Here is a 21,966-nt window from a genome sequence, read left to right as displayed (position 1 = left end):
ACATGAACTACATTGCAGCAAATGGGCTGTGGTCTGCTCTTCTCCACATACACACAAGGTACTGTCCACTTCGAAACCCCGTTTCTTCTGGTTTACCCTGCACCGCGTAACACCAGAGCGCAGTCTATTCAGTGCTCTCCAATTCACTCTTTTGGTGTCTTCCATTGACTGATACTCGTATGTTGACTCCTGATGCACCATTCTTGCTGCGCTGTTCCTGCAAGTGTTTCGGTTACTCTCAAGAAGCTTTTCCTAGACTTAAGCCGCTGGCGTGGTGGCTCATAACCAAACAAAGGGTGGGCTTCAGATGTCAACATCTTTCTCTTTTCGTTCTTGGCTGCCACTTCATGATGGATATCGGGAGGTGCTATCCCTGCAAGGCAATACACTTTTTCCAAAGGTGTAGGTCTCAAACATCCAATAATAATTCAGCAGGTTTCGTTGAGTGCTACATCAATTGCTTTGTCATGGCAAGATTTGTACCACACCAGGCATACGTATTCAGCTGCGGAATAGCAGAGCGAAAGGGCAGATGTCCTCACTGTGTCTGGTTGTGCTCCCTAAGATGTTCCAGTAGGTTTCGTTGAGTGCTACATCAATTGCTTTGTCATGGCAAGATTTGTACCACACTGGGCATGCGTATTCAGCTGCGGAATAGCAGAGCGAAAGGGCAGATGTCCTCACTGTGTCTGGTTGTGCTCCGAAAGATGTTCCAGTTAGGTTCTGCACAATATTGTTTCTAGCTGCCACTTTCTGCTTGATGTTCAAACAATGTTTTCTGTAGGTTAAGGCATGATCCAGAGTGACTCCGAGGTATTTCGGGGTACGATTGTGTTGTAATGCTATGCCTTGCCAAGTGAATTTCAGAGTTCGGGAAGCTTCTCGTTTGTTTAGATGGAAAACACAGGTTTGTGTCTTAGTTGGGTTTGGTGTTAGTTGATTGTTCTTGTAATGGCCAGCGCGAGTGTGTAGAGCTTTGGGCAATGTTTGTTCAATCGTCTCGAAATTATCCCCCTGAGAAGTGATGACACAATCATCAGCATAGATGAAATTATACGTCCCGGCAGGAAGAGGCTGATCATTTGTGTAAATATTGAAAAGCATTGGTGCCAACACTCTTCCCTGAGGTAGCCTGTTCTTCTGTATCCTCCACCTGCTTCTTTTTCCCTGGAACTCAACAAAGAAACATATATGCTAGTTTAAAAGTGATGCAGGGGTTTCATCTATTTTATGTGCTGTTAATTTTATTACTACAACTATTAATATACGAGCTCCTGGGATATCATTGGATCAAACACCTTTATTTGTATGAGCCGTCGCTATTACCACTGTACTTCTCCTTCCTTCCTTGCCTGTACTGGCAGGGCCCATTAGCATCTGAGGCTGTTCTTCTAGAATGAAACATGCCTTTCTGTTATTAATGTTTTTTTTTACAGGCATGTTACAGTGTTCTAAGTGTTATACTGTATTTTTGGCTATGATACACTGAAAAATGCAAATGTCATTTTAATAAATAAATCAGGCAGCTATAAACTAAAACCTCTTACAGGGAAAAGCCAAAATCCAAGGTGTTTTAATAAACACCACCATGATATCATGACCTTTCACATATAAGCATACAAAGAATGCTTGGATGAAAAGTGATATTTTGTGTTAGTGGTTCCATGAAGATTTCATACCATCCGGTCTCTTAACCTCGAAGGAAAATACGTACTCTTGACCACTGTCCAGCGTATCCACCTGCTAATATGTTAGTGAAGAGATGGAAACACCAGAGACATTTTCTTGCTGAAGAAATACTACATCACTCATCCTGCCATTAGATCAAGGCATCTTAAAAGCATTTAAAGCACATAATGAATTTCTGAGTGCTATAGTGAATTCTGATCAACAAAAGTAAATTCAAGTACCTCAAAACATTTGCATATTCTTTAGGGGTTATTTTTTTTTTTAACTGTTAGGCTCTTCAGTCCGCCAAACTAATTTTGAGTAGTAAATTTATCAACTCCCTGAAAAAGAAACACATATGGTAACAGTATTGTACTTAAATTCTATTTTAATTAAGTTGTTTCTTTTTCAAGTATAAAACTGTTAATATGTGTTTCTTTTTCAGGTAGTTTATAAATTCATTACACAAAATTAGTTTCGGCAGACTGAAAACCTAACAGTTAAAAATTAACCGAGTCAAAACTGAGAAGAGATGGCCTCAGATATTACAAAAAATAGAGAAAAAAGAAAGAAATCCATAGGTCTTGCATGAGAGATGTATTAATCTCGCTACCATTCGGAATCGCTGGAAGAAATGCTCCCTTGAACAGGACATCAGCGATGGAAATTGCATAGTTGCCAAATTTTCTGATAGGTACTGAAGTGATGTATGGTTGAAGTGCAGTGCTCTGCATTGCAGCATCACCTTCAATCACTTGAATGATTGGGCAGATGTTTGCAGTGGTCAGCTGGTTTCAGAATATATCTATATATATAAAATAACATGTCCTAACTGACTGACTGACTAATCATCGCCCTCCCATCCTGGTCAGCCCTATCTTTCCTGACAGCTGCAGAAGCTACTTCCTCCTCCCTTTTCTCCCTTCCATGGCCCTGTTCCACCTGTCCTTTCCTATCCACTACTCCACATTTCCCTTTGCTACCTTTTCCCTTCCTCTTACTTCCACACTTCTCAGCAATAGTTCCCTGTTCCTCATCTTCCTAGGTTGTTCTACCTGCTGTGACTCGTACCGATTTCTCACAGACACCTGTCCTGAATTCTGATCCTGAATAAGAGCCCTTAGCCTACAATCTCCTTCCCCTTAAAACATTAGACCACCTGTCTTCTGCAATTTTCCCCCCTTTCCTTCCCATCCCTCTTTTACATCTACAGTATCCTGTAAATTTTTTTGAGGGAGGCCTACTTTCCTTCCTGTCCTCTGAGAGAATCCTAAGTATCTCCCTCAAACTCTCCAACTCCTCCCTCATACTCCTTAATACCTGGCCACACCCACACTTCCTACACTTGCACTCCTTAGCCATTTTTTTACAGAATAGTGAAAAGAAAAGGAAAAATAAAAAAACTTGTTCTGTGCAAAATAAAATTGAAAGGAAAGAAATATTATCGTGAATAGTTCACAAAGATCACACGACAATTAGTTAATTAATATAGCCTACTACTGCACTACAATACTGCTTAGTCGTATGAAATTTATTTTTCCCTATAACACCCTAACAGAACGAAAATTGCTGTTAATTACTGAAAACTGAAAGTAATATACAAGAATTACACATTTCTGAACTGCAGTTAAGTCTACCCTAATTACTATAAAAGAATTCTTGTAAGAGAGTTACTACAGATACCACAGATACTATGCTACACAAATATTTCACAGTAATAGAATAAACACACTAATTTCTTATTTATAATACACTACAATAATTTTAAACTACATTCAGAGGTATCCTAATTACAACAGGTTATTACTAAGCACAAATGGAAATTACATTTAAAGTTTGAAATTCGCAAGACTACTGAAAATAATAGAATATGCCCTCTAATTTCTAATAAGTTGCTACAATACACTACAATAATTTTTAAACTTTGTTCAGACAATTGGATATTACTAAGCACAGATAGAAATGAAAATTGCAGTTTGGCCTAAAGTTTGAAATTTGCAAGAACTACTCAAGGATTACCAACAAAGTTAAACCTGTAGACAGATTATTATTTGTACTACTTTATCCTATTATGCTCTAATAGGAATGAAACCTGCCATTTGGTTAAATGCTAAAGTATTAATAGGGTTACCATACACAAAGATACACACGAATATAGCAGGCAAGATACTATCTAATATACTGTATCTACACTACAATTCTTAACTGAAATGTAGTTATGTGATTATTACAGCTGGTGGATTACTATTTTCCTTACTCCACGGGACGGGGAAGAAAAGTGTCCTGAAATGCTGCAAAATACAAGATTGTCTACAATAATTTCTCAAAAATATTTCTGTCAAAAGGTTACAGTAAGAATCTTCTGGCAATTACAGACAGAACTGCAGCTTTAAGATATAAAACAGACATGTGGTTAAGGAAAGCAAAGGTCATAAATGTTTGAAATGTTTAAAGTTGTCTAGTGAAAAAAGTATAAAATATAAGCAAAAAATATCATTGATTTATGATCACATTCTGCTGTTGAAAGAGAAAGTGAAAGGGTATTTTCCATGATTAATTAATGTGAATGAATACTGCTGGATAAGAAATCCATTGCCAGTCTCCAACGCTTGAAGCTTCAGCTTATTGAGGAACAGTTGGAAGATTTGGAAGACCAATTGAAGTTCCAGGAATCAAGAGTTAAACAGATTCTAGGTATCAATTCAATAAGATTTTCCTCTACTGAGTAAACATGCTCTCATTATTTTGTTGCAGTTTTCTGCCATGATGAATACAAAGACAGTGAAATGAAGTTTGAGAATGCGAGATGAAGAAATGTGTATGAATTTGTCATACTTTTCCTCTGATATAAAACAGATTGTAAAATTCGCCTAGCCCTTGCAAATCATTTAACTCTTCAATGACGATATTATTATGTATAACTTTTCTATGATATTCTGTTGTGGATACGTAGTGTTTCATGTCTTCTTTAACATGTTCAAGGCATTAAAATTACAAAAAATGTTGTATAAATTACTGGCAGTTAATTTATAATAATAATTATTATTGTGATTTCTATTTGCTTCATAATTAATGTTACTTGAAGGTTGTTGCATAAAATTAGATGGTGTCAAAAGGTGTCGACATGAGAAGTTTGGAAACTTTTAAAAGATTGTCACTCATAAATCAGAAATTTAAGTAGTATGTATGTGTCTTATTGCAGATGAAGGAAGATGATGACATGCCGAAGCAAGTATGCCTTGGGTGCCTGGACAAGTTGGATAAGTCGTATGAATTTTATATGGAGTGCGGGTCAGCGCAGAATATTATAAAGAAAATGCTTGGTAAACGCCAGACTAGAAGTTCTGCAGCTGCGGTAAATATTCTGTTCATTTGTGTAAACTGTTTCTTAAGTTTCCCTTTGACTCTTCTTTTCAGTCAAAACAAATTTTGGTCATTTACTATAAATTCTCTCATGGATATTGGGCTTTTCATGTGAATAGTCTTTCCCTTTGGTCTGGTGCTATTGAAAAAGTTTGAATGACAACATAGAAACGTTGAATATACCTTCTATGTATAGGTACGTACTAGATGTACTGAAAATGATCTAAGGCGGCTTTCAACTGCAGGCGGGGTAGAGCTTGTCCGAACTGGGTGAGACCGAGCCTAGCGAGTGCATATTCACACAAGCCACGCCAGTCGGTCAATCAAAACAGCCCGTTCCCGAGAACTGGGGCAAAAAAAAATCACCACCACCACCACTTTGACCCCTTGGCTCATGAGACCTTTTACAAGAAGGTAGTTGAGTGAGCAACTAACAATATTTAACTATCGCTTACCAAGAGGGAGAAGAGTTATGGAAAGCTATTTCTGTATACTTACTGCTAGGTAGAGAATTCTACATTAACTAATTGAAACAACACCTGAGAACATTGGCAAGATAATGCAGTGTTTATGCATCTTGTACAATGTTGTTATTGACACAACAAACTCGGCATCGACATACCTTGGAATACTTGACAGTATTTAAAAAATCAACTTCATGTTTCTCCTACAGGGAGCAGCCAAGCATAGTTCATTTGATGATAGTAAGGTGTGTCTTGGTCTGTTTAATAAATTCATGTGAAGGAAAAAAAAAAAGAAATTTGACAAAAAATGACTTTGTTATTCAATTGCATTGTTATTATTGTAATTGTGTACCTATCGCAATATAAAATTAAATAGGAATATTAAAAAATGTCTGACTACTTACCAGTTGAGTTGCATTCTACAGCCACCTCTTTCCACAATTTTGATGAAAAATCCCAATTGTGGTAATGTTATGATGTTTTGAACATCACAGCATGTACATAAAATTACCGAACTGTGTAATTAATTGGAAAGATGTATGAAGGAGTACCAAAAAATTACCGGAAAGCACTGCCATGGGCGAAGCTTGTGTAGTATGCATTTCTGCCGCTAGGCGTGTATAGCGCAACTCATTGCCAGTTCAGTCAGTACCTACTAATACAACAGGCCTCACAGCAAGGCTGATGGCGTCACAAGGATAGGCAGTCACTCCTGAAGTGCACAACGGCACTTTATTGGTTGTTGAACAAATTACATTGATGATGAGAACTTGTGTGCTTTACAAAACGTTTTCAAAAGATGCTCTTTCAGGGTATTACTGGAGAATGGCTTCAAGATAAACATGAAGAAATCAGCACAGGCGACATTCAGGAAAGGGGGAACAGCATCACCAAAGGACACGCTGTTATTGAGCAACGAAGAGATGGAAGTGGTTAATAAATTTAAATATCTAGGCATCACCCTGCAGACAACGGGTCGATCATCATTCAGCTACCATGTAGAAGAAAGGACAACAACGGCCATTAAAAATGTATGTGGACTTAAGAACCTTCACTGCTTATCGCTGAATACAGCTATGACGCTCTTTGACACCACAATAACACCAATAATAACATATGGCATAGAACTAATATGGGAAAATCTTCCGTACAAGAACTTTGAGAGAATTGAAAAGGTGAAGCAAGGTTCATAAAACACTGCCTGCGAATAGGGAAGTATGCACCATCGAGACTTGCCCATGAATTAGCAAGAGAGACCTTCTTCTTAGAGGACATCAGATATATGCTCAACCTGCCATCTACTGAAGCTTACCAAGCACTTCTAGCTGCTAGACAAAGGAAACGAATGGACATCGACTTGGAATTTTACAGTACCAATGCAATGCAAGACAGATCATGGACACACGCTAATGAAGAGCAAAGACACACAATCACAAGACTAGCCATTCATGGCTACCACCACAAGTTATGTAGCAATAAGAAATTCCATCTGCCAAACGAGAATTTTATATGTTCACTCTGTGGAAACTGCTGCGAAAAATACCACATTGTGTTCTGTTTAAAAAGGACCAAAACCATCACGCAAATTAGCAAAGAATGGTGTAATCATATTGTATATGCCCTTTCGGGTGCTTTTTCGTATTAATTAAAAGCATATTGGTAATACATTTATTTCAGTTGTACCAAGACCAATTAAAGCAGAAAAAAAGATGGAGAGATGGCGTACTCCGTTTCCTGGAAATATGGTAAAATTTCAGATTGATAGTAAATAGCAACAAGAGGTTTTAATTTGATTGTTACTATTTTTTAGTTAATAATAATTTTATGACCCTTGGTAATTAGTAATTAACCTACATTTTACTCGTGAAGAATTAATGAACATTTTACTGGAAAATCTATATATATAAAATAAGAGTTTTGTCTGTACATTGCTCATAACCAAAAAAGGATGGTATTTCTGTATTGGTCGTGTCCATAGTAGCAAGGAAATGCACTTTTTAATTTTCTGTAATTTATGTATGTATGTATGTATTTATTATCTGCGCACTTTTTAGTGATAGATTTACACCCTAGTGCTGAAGCGGTCGACTTTGATTATTTTCGAGATTCGTATTGGCAACCTTTGAAACACAAACTAAGAATCGCTTATCATCGCTGTGCGCCATCTGGCGTACACTTTAAGTACTCGTACTGTTGTTGTTTACACAGCAAAGCCGTTGCCTACGAGATACACCAAGGCCGGGAAATACAGCACTCTAAACTTGTCTCGAGATACTTCCGACAAGCGCCGCTAGAGTTCTCTTTACTATTCTGTCTCGCGCGCTCATTACAACACGTTGGTTTGTGAAAAACTATAAAATTTAATTAAAACTAGTAATTTCAGAGGACACCAAACAGATATAAGATAAAAAATAGACTAAGAGCAACTGTATGACTTATTTTCTAGAACGTAGGCCTTTGTCTCACACTGTATTAAGACGAAATAAGTAATTCACGAAAACTTCGTGATCAATTAAGACAAATACATATCAGCAGCATTAATGTTCAAATGATCACAAGAAACAATTAATTTAATCTCATAGAATATTATCTATAATGTATGACGTACCGATACATAAGATTAGCTTACCTGAGGTGCAGGAAGTTATCAAAATTTCAGCACTTTGCGGTTCAGGGATTTCCTTCGGAAATTCTTGAACGCATCATCCTGATCGGAAATTTTCGATGAAGTTCAGATATCTTAAAACGTTTTTCTGATTTCATTGCCCGTATCCTATTTCTCAATTTAAATATTGTTTCCCTTAACCTGGTTTTTGACTTTCTCGTCAATAAATATTTCGATTTAAAAGAGCTACTCGTAGACTTTCCCTTACATAGAAACGAGACATGTAACCCTTTTTCGTTTGTGACTGGTGTAGAACCGTTATTTGTTGAAGATATATCATTATCTGAATCAGAAATTCTACTAAATTTTGATGGTACGTCATTTCTGGGAGCTGGATCCTTCCTGCGCTTGTTACTGTTCTGTTTATGAACAGGGTACACACTAAAAACAGAAGGAACTTTGTTGGGAAGAATTCGCTTGATTGATGTGCTTACACTAAAATCTGACTTTTGTTTATTTTTTATTTTTTTGCTAGTTGCTTTATGTCGCACAGATATGTCTTATGGCGACGATAGGACTGGAAAGGGCTAGGAGTGGGAAGGAAGCATCCGTGACCTTAATTAAGGTACAGCCCCAGCATTTTCCTGGTGTGAAAATGGGAAACCACGGAAAACCACATTCAGGGCTGCCGACAGTGGGGTTCGAACCTACTATCTCCCGAATACTGGATACTGGCCGCACTTAAGCAACTGCACCTATCGAGCTCGGTGAATCTGACGTATTAAAATGCGAGCTACACACTCGATAAGAATTGTTAGGTACCTAAAGACATCCTAGTTTATCACCTTGCCTGGAAATGGCTTGCCTCCACTCCTCTCTTAAACCGTGCTCCGAAGGGAAGCTATGAAACGTCACATTTTCTTGCTTTTTAGCAGTATCGGAAGCACACAGAGGTACACAACAGTTCGCCATCTTCTCAACCTCACATACACACACCGACAGAAAAAATACTGACAATAAATTGCACAAAATCAACACAACATCACTATTAGTCCGCACATCACAATGTTAAAAGTCCACCAGGAACAGAACGGAAACCTGACATCTAGTGGCCAAGCCGTGAACACGGTCGGGCCGCTTTTTCAGTGGCAAATTGCTTCCTATTTCCCGGCCTTATGTACCTCGTAGGCAACGGCAAAGCTAAACTATAGAATTCATGCTAGGAACACTTGTCGCAACGGGAAATGTTATATAGTATTAAATATTGTGTGTGTGACACAGTTGTTTGCTTAAAATAATAAAGGTTTATAAAATTCATATCGATCGATCATATTATCGATTCAATTCAGATTTCATTTCCATTCAGTTGGCAGTATTAACGGAACCCTTCTTACTTCTCCAACGAGTACAAAAATCTATCACTAAAAAGTGCGCGGATAATATGTATGTACATGCATCTACATGCATCACGAGAAGATGGCTGAAGAGAATTTAATGAAAGTCGCTGTGTAGTGTCTGGGGATAAGTCGCTACAATCTAGGCCATAAATAATCTTATTCACGCTGAGAGAAATGGTAGTTCAGGGGAAGGCCTAAAATTTAATTCTCAGATATTTGTGAGACTAGTGGTCCTATCTTAATGAAAATTGGTATGCAAAGTCGGTAAATAAGTCGCTGCAATCTAGGCCATAAATAATCTTATTCACGCCGAAAGAAATGGTAGTTTAGGGGAAGGCTTAAATTTAAATTCTCAAATTTTTATGTTATTAGTGGTCGTATCATAATGAAAATCAGTATAAAAAGTAGGGAAATAAGTCGCTACAATCTAGGCCATAAATAGTTTTATTCAAGATGAGTGGAATGGTAGTTTAGGGGAAGGCCTAAAATTTAATTCTCAAATATTTGTGTTATTAGTGGTCCTATCGACAAATACTACATTACTAAAGTTATGTAGTATTAAATTTCCGATCATTTATGTCTTGTACATTTTGACCGTACCGGCTATGATAACAGAAATATTCGTGAATTTTGATTTTTGTTGCTAAGTCCATATCAGCGCCAAGTCACGAGAATATGGAATGATGAAAATCATTATGTAAAGTCGGAGAGTAAGGAACTACAGTCTACGCTATAAATAATTTCGTAAGGCGTCCTAATATCACAGAGTCGAAAGAAAACTAAATGTGAAGGCCTACAATACAGAAAGCTCATCTCATAACATTGAACAACAATAACATTACATCGACCATTGTTTGTTGTGATGTGCTTTGTGTCTTCTGTTGCCAATCATGTCCGATAGATGAGATTACTGCTGTATGCCAAGTATTTGTTTTAAATTTGCTTTACGTCGCACCGGCACAGATAGGTATTATGGCGACGATGGGATAGGAAAGGGCTAGGAGTGGAAAGGAAGCGGCCCTGGCGTTAATTATGGTACAGCCCCAGCATTTGCCGGGTGTGAAAATGGGAGACCACGGAAAACCATCTTCAGGGCTGTCGACAGTGGTTTTTGAACCCACTACCTCCCGGATGCAAACTCACAGCTGCACGCCCCTAACCGCACAGCCAATTCGCCCGGTCGTACTGAGTATAACAGCCTGCCTGAACGTTGGCGGGAAGTAGCTGGGGAGTTAGATAACTTTCTTCTTTAGCATGCCATCTGGTTCATAAATTTTCTGATACTACTGGTACATAACAAACTGGTTCATCATAGCATTCAAGCTATTCAATCCCTACTCTGAGGCACTGATTGGAATGAGCAGTGTGATGTTTAATGGAACAATGGCAGAAGAGTGTTCACGGCTGTCTGCGGTCTGGTCATTCCAGCACTGGGTCTTTGGACTGTTAGATAGTCATCGTAGTACTGTTCGTTAAAAGTGAAAAAATGTGCGGTTTTTCGTTTGAGCGAGTATTTTATATAATAACATTGCTTTTAATCCCTACATTCCTACTGACGTTTTTGTAATGGCCTAAGTTCACTGTAGTTAGGAAAACTACAAAGACAGTCTTTCTGAGAATCCTGTAGCGAAGCACGGGTACAGCAGCTAGTAAAATAATATAGTTAAGGTCCTTCGTATATACTACTAATTAGAAGCCAAAGTAAACTGGTATTTCGTCCAATTTAAGACTCTTTAACTTGCCGGAAACCTTCCTTTATTTCTTATTTAGAACATTTTATTTTTACTATTTTGGTAAATATTCCTATCTTGGTGCTGACTTAGTAAAAAAGAAATTGGAGATTATACATAACGGAAATAATTAGTTACAATATGAAAAATAGGATACAAAGGAGGCAATGATTCAGAGGATGGTAAAATTATGCTGGAATTCATAACAGGAAATACAACAATTTAACAATAATAATATAGTTTTAGTTAAACAACTTAAGTTTTCTGTATAAACATTAGGTTTGTTCCAACAAGAGCGGAAACAGTTTGCAAACTGTCTGACGCATGCACCGTATGGAAAGAGCGTTCCAACAAACTTCAAACTCAAACGCAGCCTCGGAGTTGGTTGTTCCAAAAGACTGCGGACCATTCATGAACCAGTTTGCGGACTGGCAAGGCAGTTCATGCTCCAGAACAAGAACTGTTCGTCAGTGACATGCTCTGTACACCAAAATAAGTGTGAGCTCTGCATTGCGGTTCATAGCTGTCACTTGGTGAAGCGTGAACAGCTGATCGGTATCATCTGGCGTGAGCAGACGACACGTTACACATACAATTAAATAGAAGTACAAAGTTGTTATACAATTATACAGTAACAGTTAAAGTTACACAGTTAAAAACTCATATTTCAGTACACACTAACAAAGTAAGAGGCACGAGATAAAAACGAGAATGATGCATGATATTTTGAAGGCGATTCCTTGAGCCATTAGCTCACTGGGACATTCTATAATCAATAAATAAAATAAATAAATTCTGATGATGATCTTATGAACTCAGACTCCAGTGAAGATGATCTAGAGATATATTACACTATCCCAATAGCAAAAAATGAATATTATTTAGGTAAATTATTATAATTTTTTACTTGTTTGCAATTATGTTTAAATGATATTTATTTTCACTACATGCACGAGTAACTCATAAAAGTAACCAAAATTCTCTTTCTCTCTCGCTCTTCACCTATAGAAGAAACAGTACCTCACTATAACAATGAAACGTTTTCACATCAGTAGGGAGATAATGGAAAATATTGCAGAATGGTATGAAGGAAGGGACCAGTACAAACATCAGTCTGGCCAATATGGAAAACTTTCTGCACTGAGTCAGGTTTGTCTGCAGCTGCAATAATAATAATAATAATGACCGTAATAATAATTTTTTCCCCGTGGTTTCCCATTTTCACACCAGGCAAATGCTGGGGCTGTACCTTAATTAAGGCCACAGCCGCTTCCTTCCAACTCCTAGGCCTTACCTATCCCATCGTCACCATAAGACCTATCTGTGTCGGCGCGACGTAAAGCCCCTAGCAAAAAAAAAAAATTTAATAATCGTTAAGTGTTGCTTTTCCATTATAGGTTCAAATTTTTCTGTGGTTTATTGGGCATCAGACTGCAAGTTTCCGGGATGTTGCAGATTGGTTTGACATTTCTTTGAGCCCTCTACATAGAATTGTCTAACGATTGACTGTCTTAATTAGCAACTTATCTCTACAAGTGATCACTTGGCCTACAGAAGATGAGAAAGTAAATATTGAGCAACATTTCAGGAAAAATTGATTTCCAGGTGTCATTGGTGCCATAGGTGGCTGTCATATTGAAATTGATAAGCTTGCAAATAATCCCGACTCTTACACAAATAGAAAAGGACACTATTCCATACAGGTATATTTTATTCATCCAGATATGTCTTCATAGTAAACCATTGTTATAATTAATGAATGCATGTGAGGAAAGAAAGGTGCAAGCTGTTGGTGACCACAGGCGAAAAATTTTGGATGTGTTTCTGAGTATTTTTTAAAATGCTATTTGTTCGGGGCGTCGACCCATGTAGATCTTTTGCACCTACTGGCACCATATTGTATGAACCTGCGTGTAATTGGAATGGCAGTAGTGTGGAATGTTGTGTGAGGAAAGGAAGGTTAAGGACGTCACGAACATTAATCTTTACAATTAAAAGCCCCTGACCCCGCCGAGAATCGAACCCGGGGCCGCCGGGTGACAGGTGGACGCGTTGTCCCCTACACCGCGGGGCCGGACTAGCAGTGCATTTAGTTCACCTCTTGGCAATAATGTAGAAGAAAAAAATGTGGTCATTATTTTCTTTTAGGTGACAGTGGCTGTCCTCTGAAGAGAACCGTCTACATCATCGGTTTTTACGCTGCCAGTACTCGTGGTAGAATTATAAATTCACGTAATTCTGGAATAAAGTAATTATTAGTTTAGGAACAGGTCCATTAGTCTATAATTTTATTAGTTGAGTCATTTTATTGCCAATTACCTTCCATTGAGTAGGCCTAACAAGTTGTTTGGCAGAGATGAACAAGAACAGCTGTTTATTTATCCTCAAACAGGAATCTCCAGCGAAATCTAATTGTGAATGCGTGGGTATTTTAGTTTTCCTTGACTGTTCACGAACCATTCCAACAGACTGCTGTTTAGCGACGGTTCACAACGAATACATCGCTCGCGCATGCGCTTACATCAGTCCATGAATCAATACAAAACCATATGCAAACTGCTTGTTGGAACAAACCTATTACATCAATACAAATTTCTGAACTGTTAATTCGTAATTAAGGGAATTTTCTCATGGAAACTTGTTTAAACGCTGTGCAGTTAGGAGCGCGCAGGTGTGAGCTTTCATACGGGAGGTAGTGGGTTCGAATCCCACTGTCGGCAGCCCTGAAAATGGTTTTCCATGGTTTCCCATTTTCACACCAGGCAGATGCTGGGGCTGTACCTTAATTAAGGCCATGGCTGCTTCATTCCCATTCCTAGGCCTTTCCTATCCCATCGTTGCCATAAGACCTATCTGTGTCGGTGCGATGTAAAGCAAATAGCAAAAAGAAAACTTGTTTAAACTCATTTGTTATTTAAATGAAATTAAACCCTCTAAATTTTCAGTGTTTAATAAGAATAAGAATAATATAATAATTCCACAAACATTACTGAAAGTCCACTGAAATTATCCTTAAGTCTTCCAGCGAAATAATCTGACACTTGTCCTAGATGTTCAGTACTTCTTTTCTCCATTACTGGCAATATGCATTAATTTACTTAATTTTTTACTTTATCAAGTAATACCCCTGTCAGTCACATTCCATTAATGTAAAAGCTCTCTTTCTCTCCAACACACTGGTTTAAAAGTCTTAAATAATATATTTCTATGGAAGACAATTCAACTTAGAAATTGGCATAACACAGGAAAAATTCTAAGCATCAGGAATCTAAAAATTCCAATAAGTGCATATTTTGCTCAAAATGCAAAAAAAAATGTTAAATATGTTTTTTGTGGAAGACACATTAAGCTAACTAAGAAACTAGCATAACATGGAAAAAATCTTAGCATAAGAAATTTAAAATTTCAAATAACTGCATATTTTGCTCAAATTACAAGAAAATTTTAAAATATGTTTTGTTGAATACAAATTAACTTGGAAACTAGCATACAATTAGCATGGTGGAAGAAAAGCCTTTTATGGCAATAGGCTAACCTTGAAACAGTGAATCAACTAGAATACACTCAGAATATGAGTAGGCTACATGGGCTCAATATTAGAGCCCAGAAATGCCTGCTTAAATTCAGATTACATGAAAGTAGGCTACTTACTAGTACTGAATTATGAACTCAAACTCAAAATTTCAAAAATTAAAAGTATCTGTTTGAAAATATTTGAACTTGGCTATAAAGTACCACGGACCATTAAGATAATGTTTGAAAGATATTTTTTCATTGCCAATAGAAATGTGCAAAGGTTTGGAGTATATTTTTTAAAGAAACAATTAACAGCATACATGGTAATATGGAAAGAAAGCCAATCATTAAGTGAGGTATTTAATTTCATTTCATTTCTGAAGGCTGCGCCTTTGATACAACCAGTCTCCCAACCCTTATTGTTCTCAAATTTCCACATAATTCATAACCTACTCTATGCAAATTCTTACATCTCTTTTGCATTCATCTCCTTCCCAACACACTATCTTTATTGTTGAAATAATCATGCATCCAAACCATAGTCTCTGCAAGATATTAATTCTTAAAATTACAAGACACATTTAAAAGGGTATGCAAGCACTTAATATTTTTCAAGGAAACTCATCAATGAAACTGTGCAAAGATTTAGGTTCATTAAAAACATGATGTGATTTAATTTCAATTTCAACCTTAGCATAGAGCTCGAAAGTGAATTGGTAAGTTCTTTGCGAAGGCAGTACTTAAAAATTTTAAGATTTTTTATTCTCCTTTGCAGGAACACGTACATCTTTTGGTTCTGTTGCCATTGTGATAGCAATCACGTTGAAAATATGACACTTTTTGAATTACACTACACTGCATGTATGAAAATATCTGAACCAGTTTATCACTGACTAAAGGGTGGAATATGACAACATAATAGCCAAGTTTACAAGGTACACCTACATTATAACATTTCATCTTCGTACTGTAGAACCACTCTGTTACAAGATAATTTAGTACTCTTAACCTATGAGACTGTTAATTTTTCTCCTCTTTGTACTGAGAGAGAGAGAGCGCGATACAGTACACGCCAGGCAGCCAAACTCAACACATCCCAACCACGACAGCAATAACACACACCAGCAAAAATATTATAGACGAGAAAAGAGCCACCAACCTGCATCTGAAATATTCACGAACAACGGAGACTACATTCAATACTTAAAGTCAATGTATCAATCACAGCTGCACGTATCTACCTCCGTTCATATACTGGAATTGCTATCAACAACATGATAAACCTATCAAATATACAAGTGGATATATCTTAATATATAATAGAACCCCCACGAGAGCATTGCCCATGAACACAAGAATATATACGTACGCAAGACGTATAAATCCATTCCAATGAAGTGATCTGAGCCATTATAAAGGATTTTAACATGCATGGTATATTTTAATATGTGATTTTAAAAAGTGTTATGCATTTTAGAGTGTAACAATAGAGTAAAATAATATATTATTATTGGTCCACCTTTTCAATACAAAATGAAAATTACATAGGGACTAGTTTCGACCTAGTAATAGGTCATCATCAGCCTGAAGTAAATTAAAGCGTAAATATCGAAGAAAAACATAAACAATGTAAACACAAGTACAGCCTTTTTAAAGGTACATACCATGTGGGAATTTGAGTAGAGATATATTAAAAATAATAATAACTCTTCCAATTGACGAAGCACTGAGCGGAAGTTATGTAAAGTTCAGTGCGCTGTATATTATAAAAGACCACTGTGCACTAAATGATGTAATAAAGAAGAAGAGTAGGTTGAATGCTGGCTTCTTCTTAGCTGTTGTATATTCGAAGAAGATTACGTCGTATTTTATAAGGTATTGAAAGACGTCAAAATACATGGATGTTGGAAATGCTCTTCATTTTTTGGAACAAGACAATTGTTGCGCGAGGAGGCTTAGGAAACCAGAGAAGCGCTATATTATGTTAAAAAATAGAGATCCTTAAAAAAGTTCCGTGCGTCGTATAAATTGTGGAAACGGAAATCGAAAAAACTTGGTTCTTAAGCGATAATGTTGTTCATTCAGAGATCAATTGAAAATAAAGAATCGTAACATTGTCTTCTCAAGATGTTTACAAAGTATAATTAATAGACGATGCGAAGTATGATACTAGGAGAAAGCTCTTCTGCTTCTGGAATCTTGAAGGACGATGGATGTTTCACGAGGTGGAATAACATATATGGAGTTAAATAAAGGTGGATATAAATTCGCAGTTCAATGCGGACCATAAATTTGATTCTGAATAAAAGACAGTAAATATTTTTTTGTTTTTTTATTTTTTTTTTTTTTTTTTATTAGCTGAAGAGAGAAACGGAGGTAGGTAAGGATCAAAGGAAAATTTTAGAGGAGGTGAAGGAAGGAAAATAAAGGTATGAGGTTTTTTTTTTTTTTTTAGCTGAAGAGAGAAACGGAGGTAGGTAAGGATCAAAGGAAAATTTTAGAGGAGGTGAAGGAAGGAAAATAAAGGTATGAGTTTTTTTTTTTTTTTTTTTTTTTTAGCTGAAGAAAGAAACGGAGGTAGGTAAGGATCAAAGGAAAATTTATTTGAGGAGGTGAAGGAAGGAAAATAAAGGTATGAGGTTTTTTTTTTTTTTTTTCCTTCACCACCTCTAAAAAACCTCATACCTTTATTTTCTTTCCTTCACCTCCTCAAATAAATTTTCCTTTGATCCTTACCTACCTCCGTTTCTTTCTTCAGCTAAAAAAAAAACTCATACCTTTATTTTCCTTCCTTCACCTCCCCTAAAATTTTCCTTTGATCCTTAACTACCTCCGTTTCTCTCTTCAGCTAAAAAAAAAATAACCTCATACCTTTATTTTCCTTCCTTCACCTCCTCTAAAATTTTCCTTTGATCCTTACCTACCTCCGTTTCTCTCTTCAGCTAATAAAAAAAATAAAAAAATAAAAAAGCAAAAAAAAATTACTGTCTTTTATTCAGAATCAAATTTATGGTCCGCATTGAACTGCGAATTTATATCCACCTTTATTTAACTCCATATATGTTATTCCACCTCGTGAAACATCCATCGTCCTTCAAGATTCCAGAAGCAGAAGAGCTTTCTCCTAGTATCATACTTCGCATCGTCTATTAATTATACTTTGTAAACATCTTGAGAAGACAATGTTACGATTCTTTATTTTCAATTGATCTCTGAATGAACAACATTATCGCTTAAGAACCAAGTTTTTTCGATTTCCATTTCCACAATTTATACGACGCACGGAACTTTTTTAAGGATCCCTATTTTTTAACATAATATAGCGCTTCTCTGGTTTCCTAAGCCTCCTCGCGCAACAATTGCCTTGTTCCAAAAAATGAAGAGCATTTCCAACATCCATGTATTTTGACGTCTTTCAATACCTTATAAAATACGACGTAATCTTCTTCGAATATACAATAGCTAAGAAGAAGCCAGCATTCAACCTACTCTTCTTCTTTATTACATCATTTAGTGCACAGTGGTCTTTTATAATATACAGCGCACCGAACTTTACATAACTTCCGCTCAGTGCTTCGTCAATTGGAAGAGTTATTATTATTTTTAATATATCTCTACTCAAATTCCCACATGGTATGTACCTTTAAAAAGACTGTACTTGTGTTTACATTGTTTATGTTTTTCTTCGATATTTACGCTTTAATTTACTTCAGGCTGATGATGACCTATTACTAGGTCGAAACTAGTCCCTATGTAATTTTCATTTTGTATTGAAAAGGTGGACCAATAATAATATATTATTTTACTCTATTGTAATCACAGTTCAATACGGATCTATCATTATGAAACTTATTTCTTTTAATTTTAGAGTGTGTAATATACCTGTACTTTTTAAAAATTAGCTAATTTACACGAATTTTAGGCCTAAAAACAAACTCGCTTTCAACCATCTAGAATGTACCATATAACCCATTTTTACTCTTAAACATGCCCAATTTGAATGCTTGACATAGTGCTTCCCCACAACTTCCCCATTTGGAAAGGCATTTCAACCAATATTTGACTTATGTAAAGGTACCAATGTGCAGCTGATGATGACTGTTCAAAAAGTCGAAACAGGTCCTGTAAGTTAATCTTATATAAATAAAATTGGTATTGATAAGGTGGAACCTTTTCTTATCTATATTACATGTTAACTATCAATACGGAAAATGAAACTAATTAATCAAGATCTTACTGAACATCTCGCAGTACATTTCATTACATTTTCTTTAGACTTTAGACATTTTCTCAGCTGATTATTGGCTTTGTCAGCCCTTGAAGGACTTGATATGCTCGCAAATTCTATCATGAATATCTGCTGGGAGTTTATGTGGTCAATTTCTGTGTTTCTCTCTGCCATCCTTAGGTGCTAACCCACAAAATTTCAAAGAGCACTGAATATTTTGCAGTCGTTTTTTCTTTATTCTGTGAAGGGATAAGAAGGCTTTCTGACATACCAAAACATTAGCAGCATTGGCTTCTTCGTCAATTCTCCTTATTCTATAGGAATACGAAGCATCGTGGCATGGTGCCTCATCCTCATTTTCCTAATCCTTCGTCGTGTTATCCACTAGACTGCTATCAGGCCCACCAGGTGAGCACTTTGTGTATTCCAGTCACCCAACGCATTAAAACACAAATAATTATCTGTATGTCACAAGTTTGTAACTTTCTGAAACACTTGTTTTTGCACCTGCATTCCTCAACAGTTTCATAACTCTGAGCTCTTAATTTCTTTGAAGCATACTTCTTTCTCTTCTTGGGTTTATAACAAGCAGACTTGGTTACTTTGTCACACATCATTTCGATTCAACAGCCAGCCAATAACTGAGGTATTGCTACCGTAAGAGATTGTTGAAGACAATGCTCTGTCAACAGTCGGCAGAGGATTTAAAATGAAAACTTGTCTCCTTCCAAACTAAGGACAAAGAAACAAAGTGAGTGTAATCAGTGACCTCCTTCTTTCATTGTTCACAATGGACTTGCCCCCTTTTTTCCCCGTACATGGAATCTTCAACTAGTAATTGCATGAAAACTATGAGCCTTCTTCCCCTGTGCCATAGAGAGCATGAAACTGCTCAGCGTCTAGTTTGTTATGGAATAAAAATCTGATAATCGCCAAAAAGTGGACAATCCCCCCTTTTTCCCCTGGGGTCTTCATATATGATATTCACAATCAGTACGTTTCTACCACACTTGGGCCTTTTTCAGCTGAATCATTTAGACAAAATTAATAGCTAAAACAAACATGTTAAATAAACAGAATTAATAATTTATCACTAGAGCTCGGAAGTTGAGGAAAAATCCTTTTTTCTCCATTGTCCGAAGGCGAGGCCCAAAATAATAAATGTTCATTCTGGGTCATTGCAGGCCGGAAAAGGTTGGGGTTTATTTTCCTGTGTTTGCCGTTTTCAGCAGGGTTTTTTGTTTATTGGTTCTTTTTCAGCCTCTTTTTAGTTCTTAACAGCCTCTTTTTAGTTCTTAACTGCCTCTTTTTTATTTAATTTTTTTGCAACTTCACCTTCTTTAGACTACATTTTTACTGTCCATTCTCATTTAGAATCATCATTAGTTCGTCCATCACTGCTTAAACATCTTTTCTATAGTAAATACATATATTTGAACCATATTTGAAAAGGGAGAAAATTAAATAAAAATGAAATGAAAAAATGAAACTAGTACTTGAAAAAACCAGACGTAAGATAAGTGAAGTATTGAAAGGAAGAAATTTTTAAGTGAGTGTGTCACTTGATTCAAGTATGAACCCTTGACATCCGGTGATGCAGAGAGGAGTTTCCCGATGTTTCACAACATGCTGTCTGAAAACCGACAATCCTGTACATCTAAGAACTTGACTAGTGTGATATATTGCAAAACCAACTGAAGTAAGGTTCCCGAATTCCAGTTTCTGTAACCCTAGTGTGGTTAAGCCAAATGTGATTCCAGGTGGAAAAATATTTCATTCTAAATTCTGCAAGTATTTTTAACAAATACAGAATTATTTTCTTAAATTACGTTAATCTAAAAATATATACTGTCTGAAAGAAGAAGTATTTCACTGATAATTTTACACTGTATGTTGCATACCACCAGAATTTTGTATTTTTAAGCATATTTCTTCATTAAATACGAAGGTCGATCAAATATAAACAGGATTTTTGTTCCTGATATCAACAGTAGGTAGAACTGGCTCCGCGCTTCTGCTACGCTTAGGCGAGACCGTTAGGAGTGGGGAGAGCATGCTGTTAAATATTTCCCGCCATTTGTCAGTAACTCTCATGGTGTCGGAGCAACAGGTGCACTCGTCCACTGCTCAACGCATAATTATAAAATTTCTTGCTCGTGAAGGAGTTACAGTGACAGAAATTTGCCAGAGATTGACTGCACAGTTCGGTGATGAAGCATTGTCAAGGATGCTTGTGTTTGCCTGGCATAGAAAGTTCAAGGAAGGGTGAGAACGTGTGGAAAATCAGCAACACGATCGCTGTCCTCAGATCAGCACTACGGATGAATACATTTGTGCGGTTAAAGATATTGACAACGATCGACGGGCGAGAGTATCAGAAATTGCACAAATCTGAATCGGTTATGGGAGCTGTCAAGCAATCATCACAAACGACCTACAGTTCTGTAAAGTGTGTTCCAGATGGGTCCCCTGCCTTTGGGCCGGAAATCTGAAGTTGAGATGTTTGGAGGTCTGTCAGAGGTTTACAGCAAGGTTTGCAGAAGAAGATGATGCATTTTTTAGTCGGATCATCACCTGCGATGCAACATGGGTCCACCGCTACACTCCTGAATCCAAACAAGCCAGTAAAGAGTGGCGGGGGAAAGGGGAGGCAGCACCAGTGTTAGCCAAGACTCGACTGTCAGCTGGCAAGGTTCTTGCAACCATTTTTTTTGATCGACGATGCATTTTGCTCATTGATATTTTGCATGAGCGACACACAATCAATGCTGCTTACTACTGCGAGCTATTGAACAAGGCGAGGATTGAATATCACCGCAAGAGACGAGACCAACCGACTCGACAGGTCATCCTCCTCCACGACAATGCACGGCTCCATACTGCAGCTATGTCTCCAGGCTACAGGAAATGCACTGGATTACACTTGATCATCCTCCTTACAGCCCGGACTTATCGCCCTGCAATTTCCATTTGTTCAGACCGCTTACAGAAGCTC

The 21,966-nt window shown here is 37.0% G+C and overlaps 1 protein-coding gene across 4 annotated transcripts in view; it reads left to right on the top strand.

The window, feature by feature from the left end:
* Positions 1-21,966, top strand: part of LOC136857041 (uncharacterized) — a 140,334-nt gene that overhangs the window by 23,264 nt on the left and 95,104 nt on the right. For 3 of the 4 annotated variants that reach the window (XM_068225231.1, XM_068225232.1, XM_068225230.1), the window contains exon 2: positions 4,871-5,023. In XM_068225231.1, the coding sequence (XP_068081332.1) occupies positions 4,871-5,023 (153 nt within the window). Of the gene's footprint in view, positions 1-4,870; positions 5,024-21,966 lie in introns of those variants that run through there. The other variant, XM_068225233.1, reaches the window with a different exon arrangement.

Source organism: Anabrus simplex, chromosome 1 (assembly GCF_040414725.1).
Source record: "Anabrus simplex isolate iqAnaSimp1 chromosome 1, ASM4041472v1, whole genome shotgun sequence".
Classification (NCBI taxonomy): domain Eukaryota; kingdom Metazoa; phylum Arthropoda; class Insecta; order Orthoptera; family Tettigoniidae; genus Anabrus; species Anabrus simplex.
This window is presented reverse-complemented; position numbering and strand designations above follow the sequence as displayed.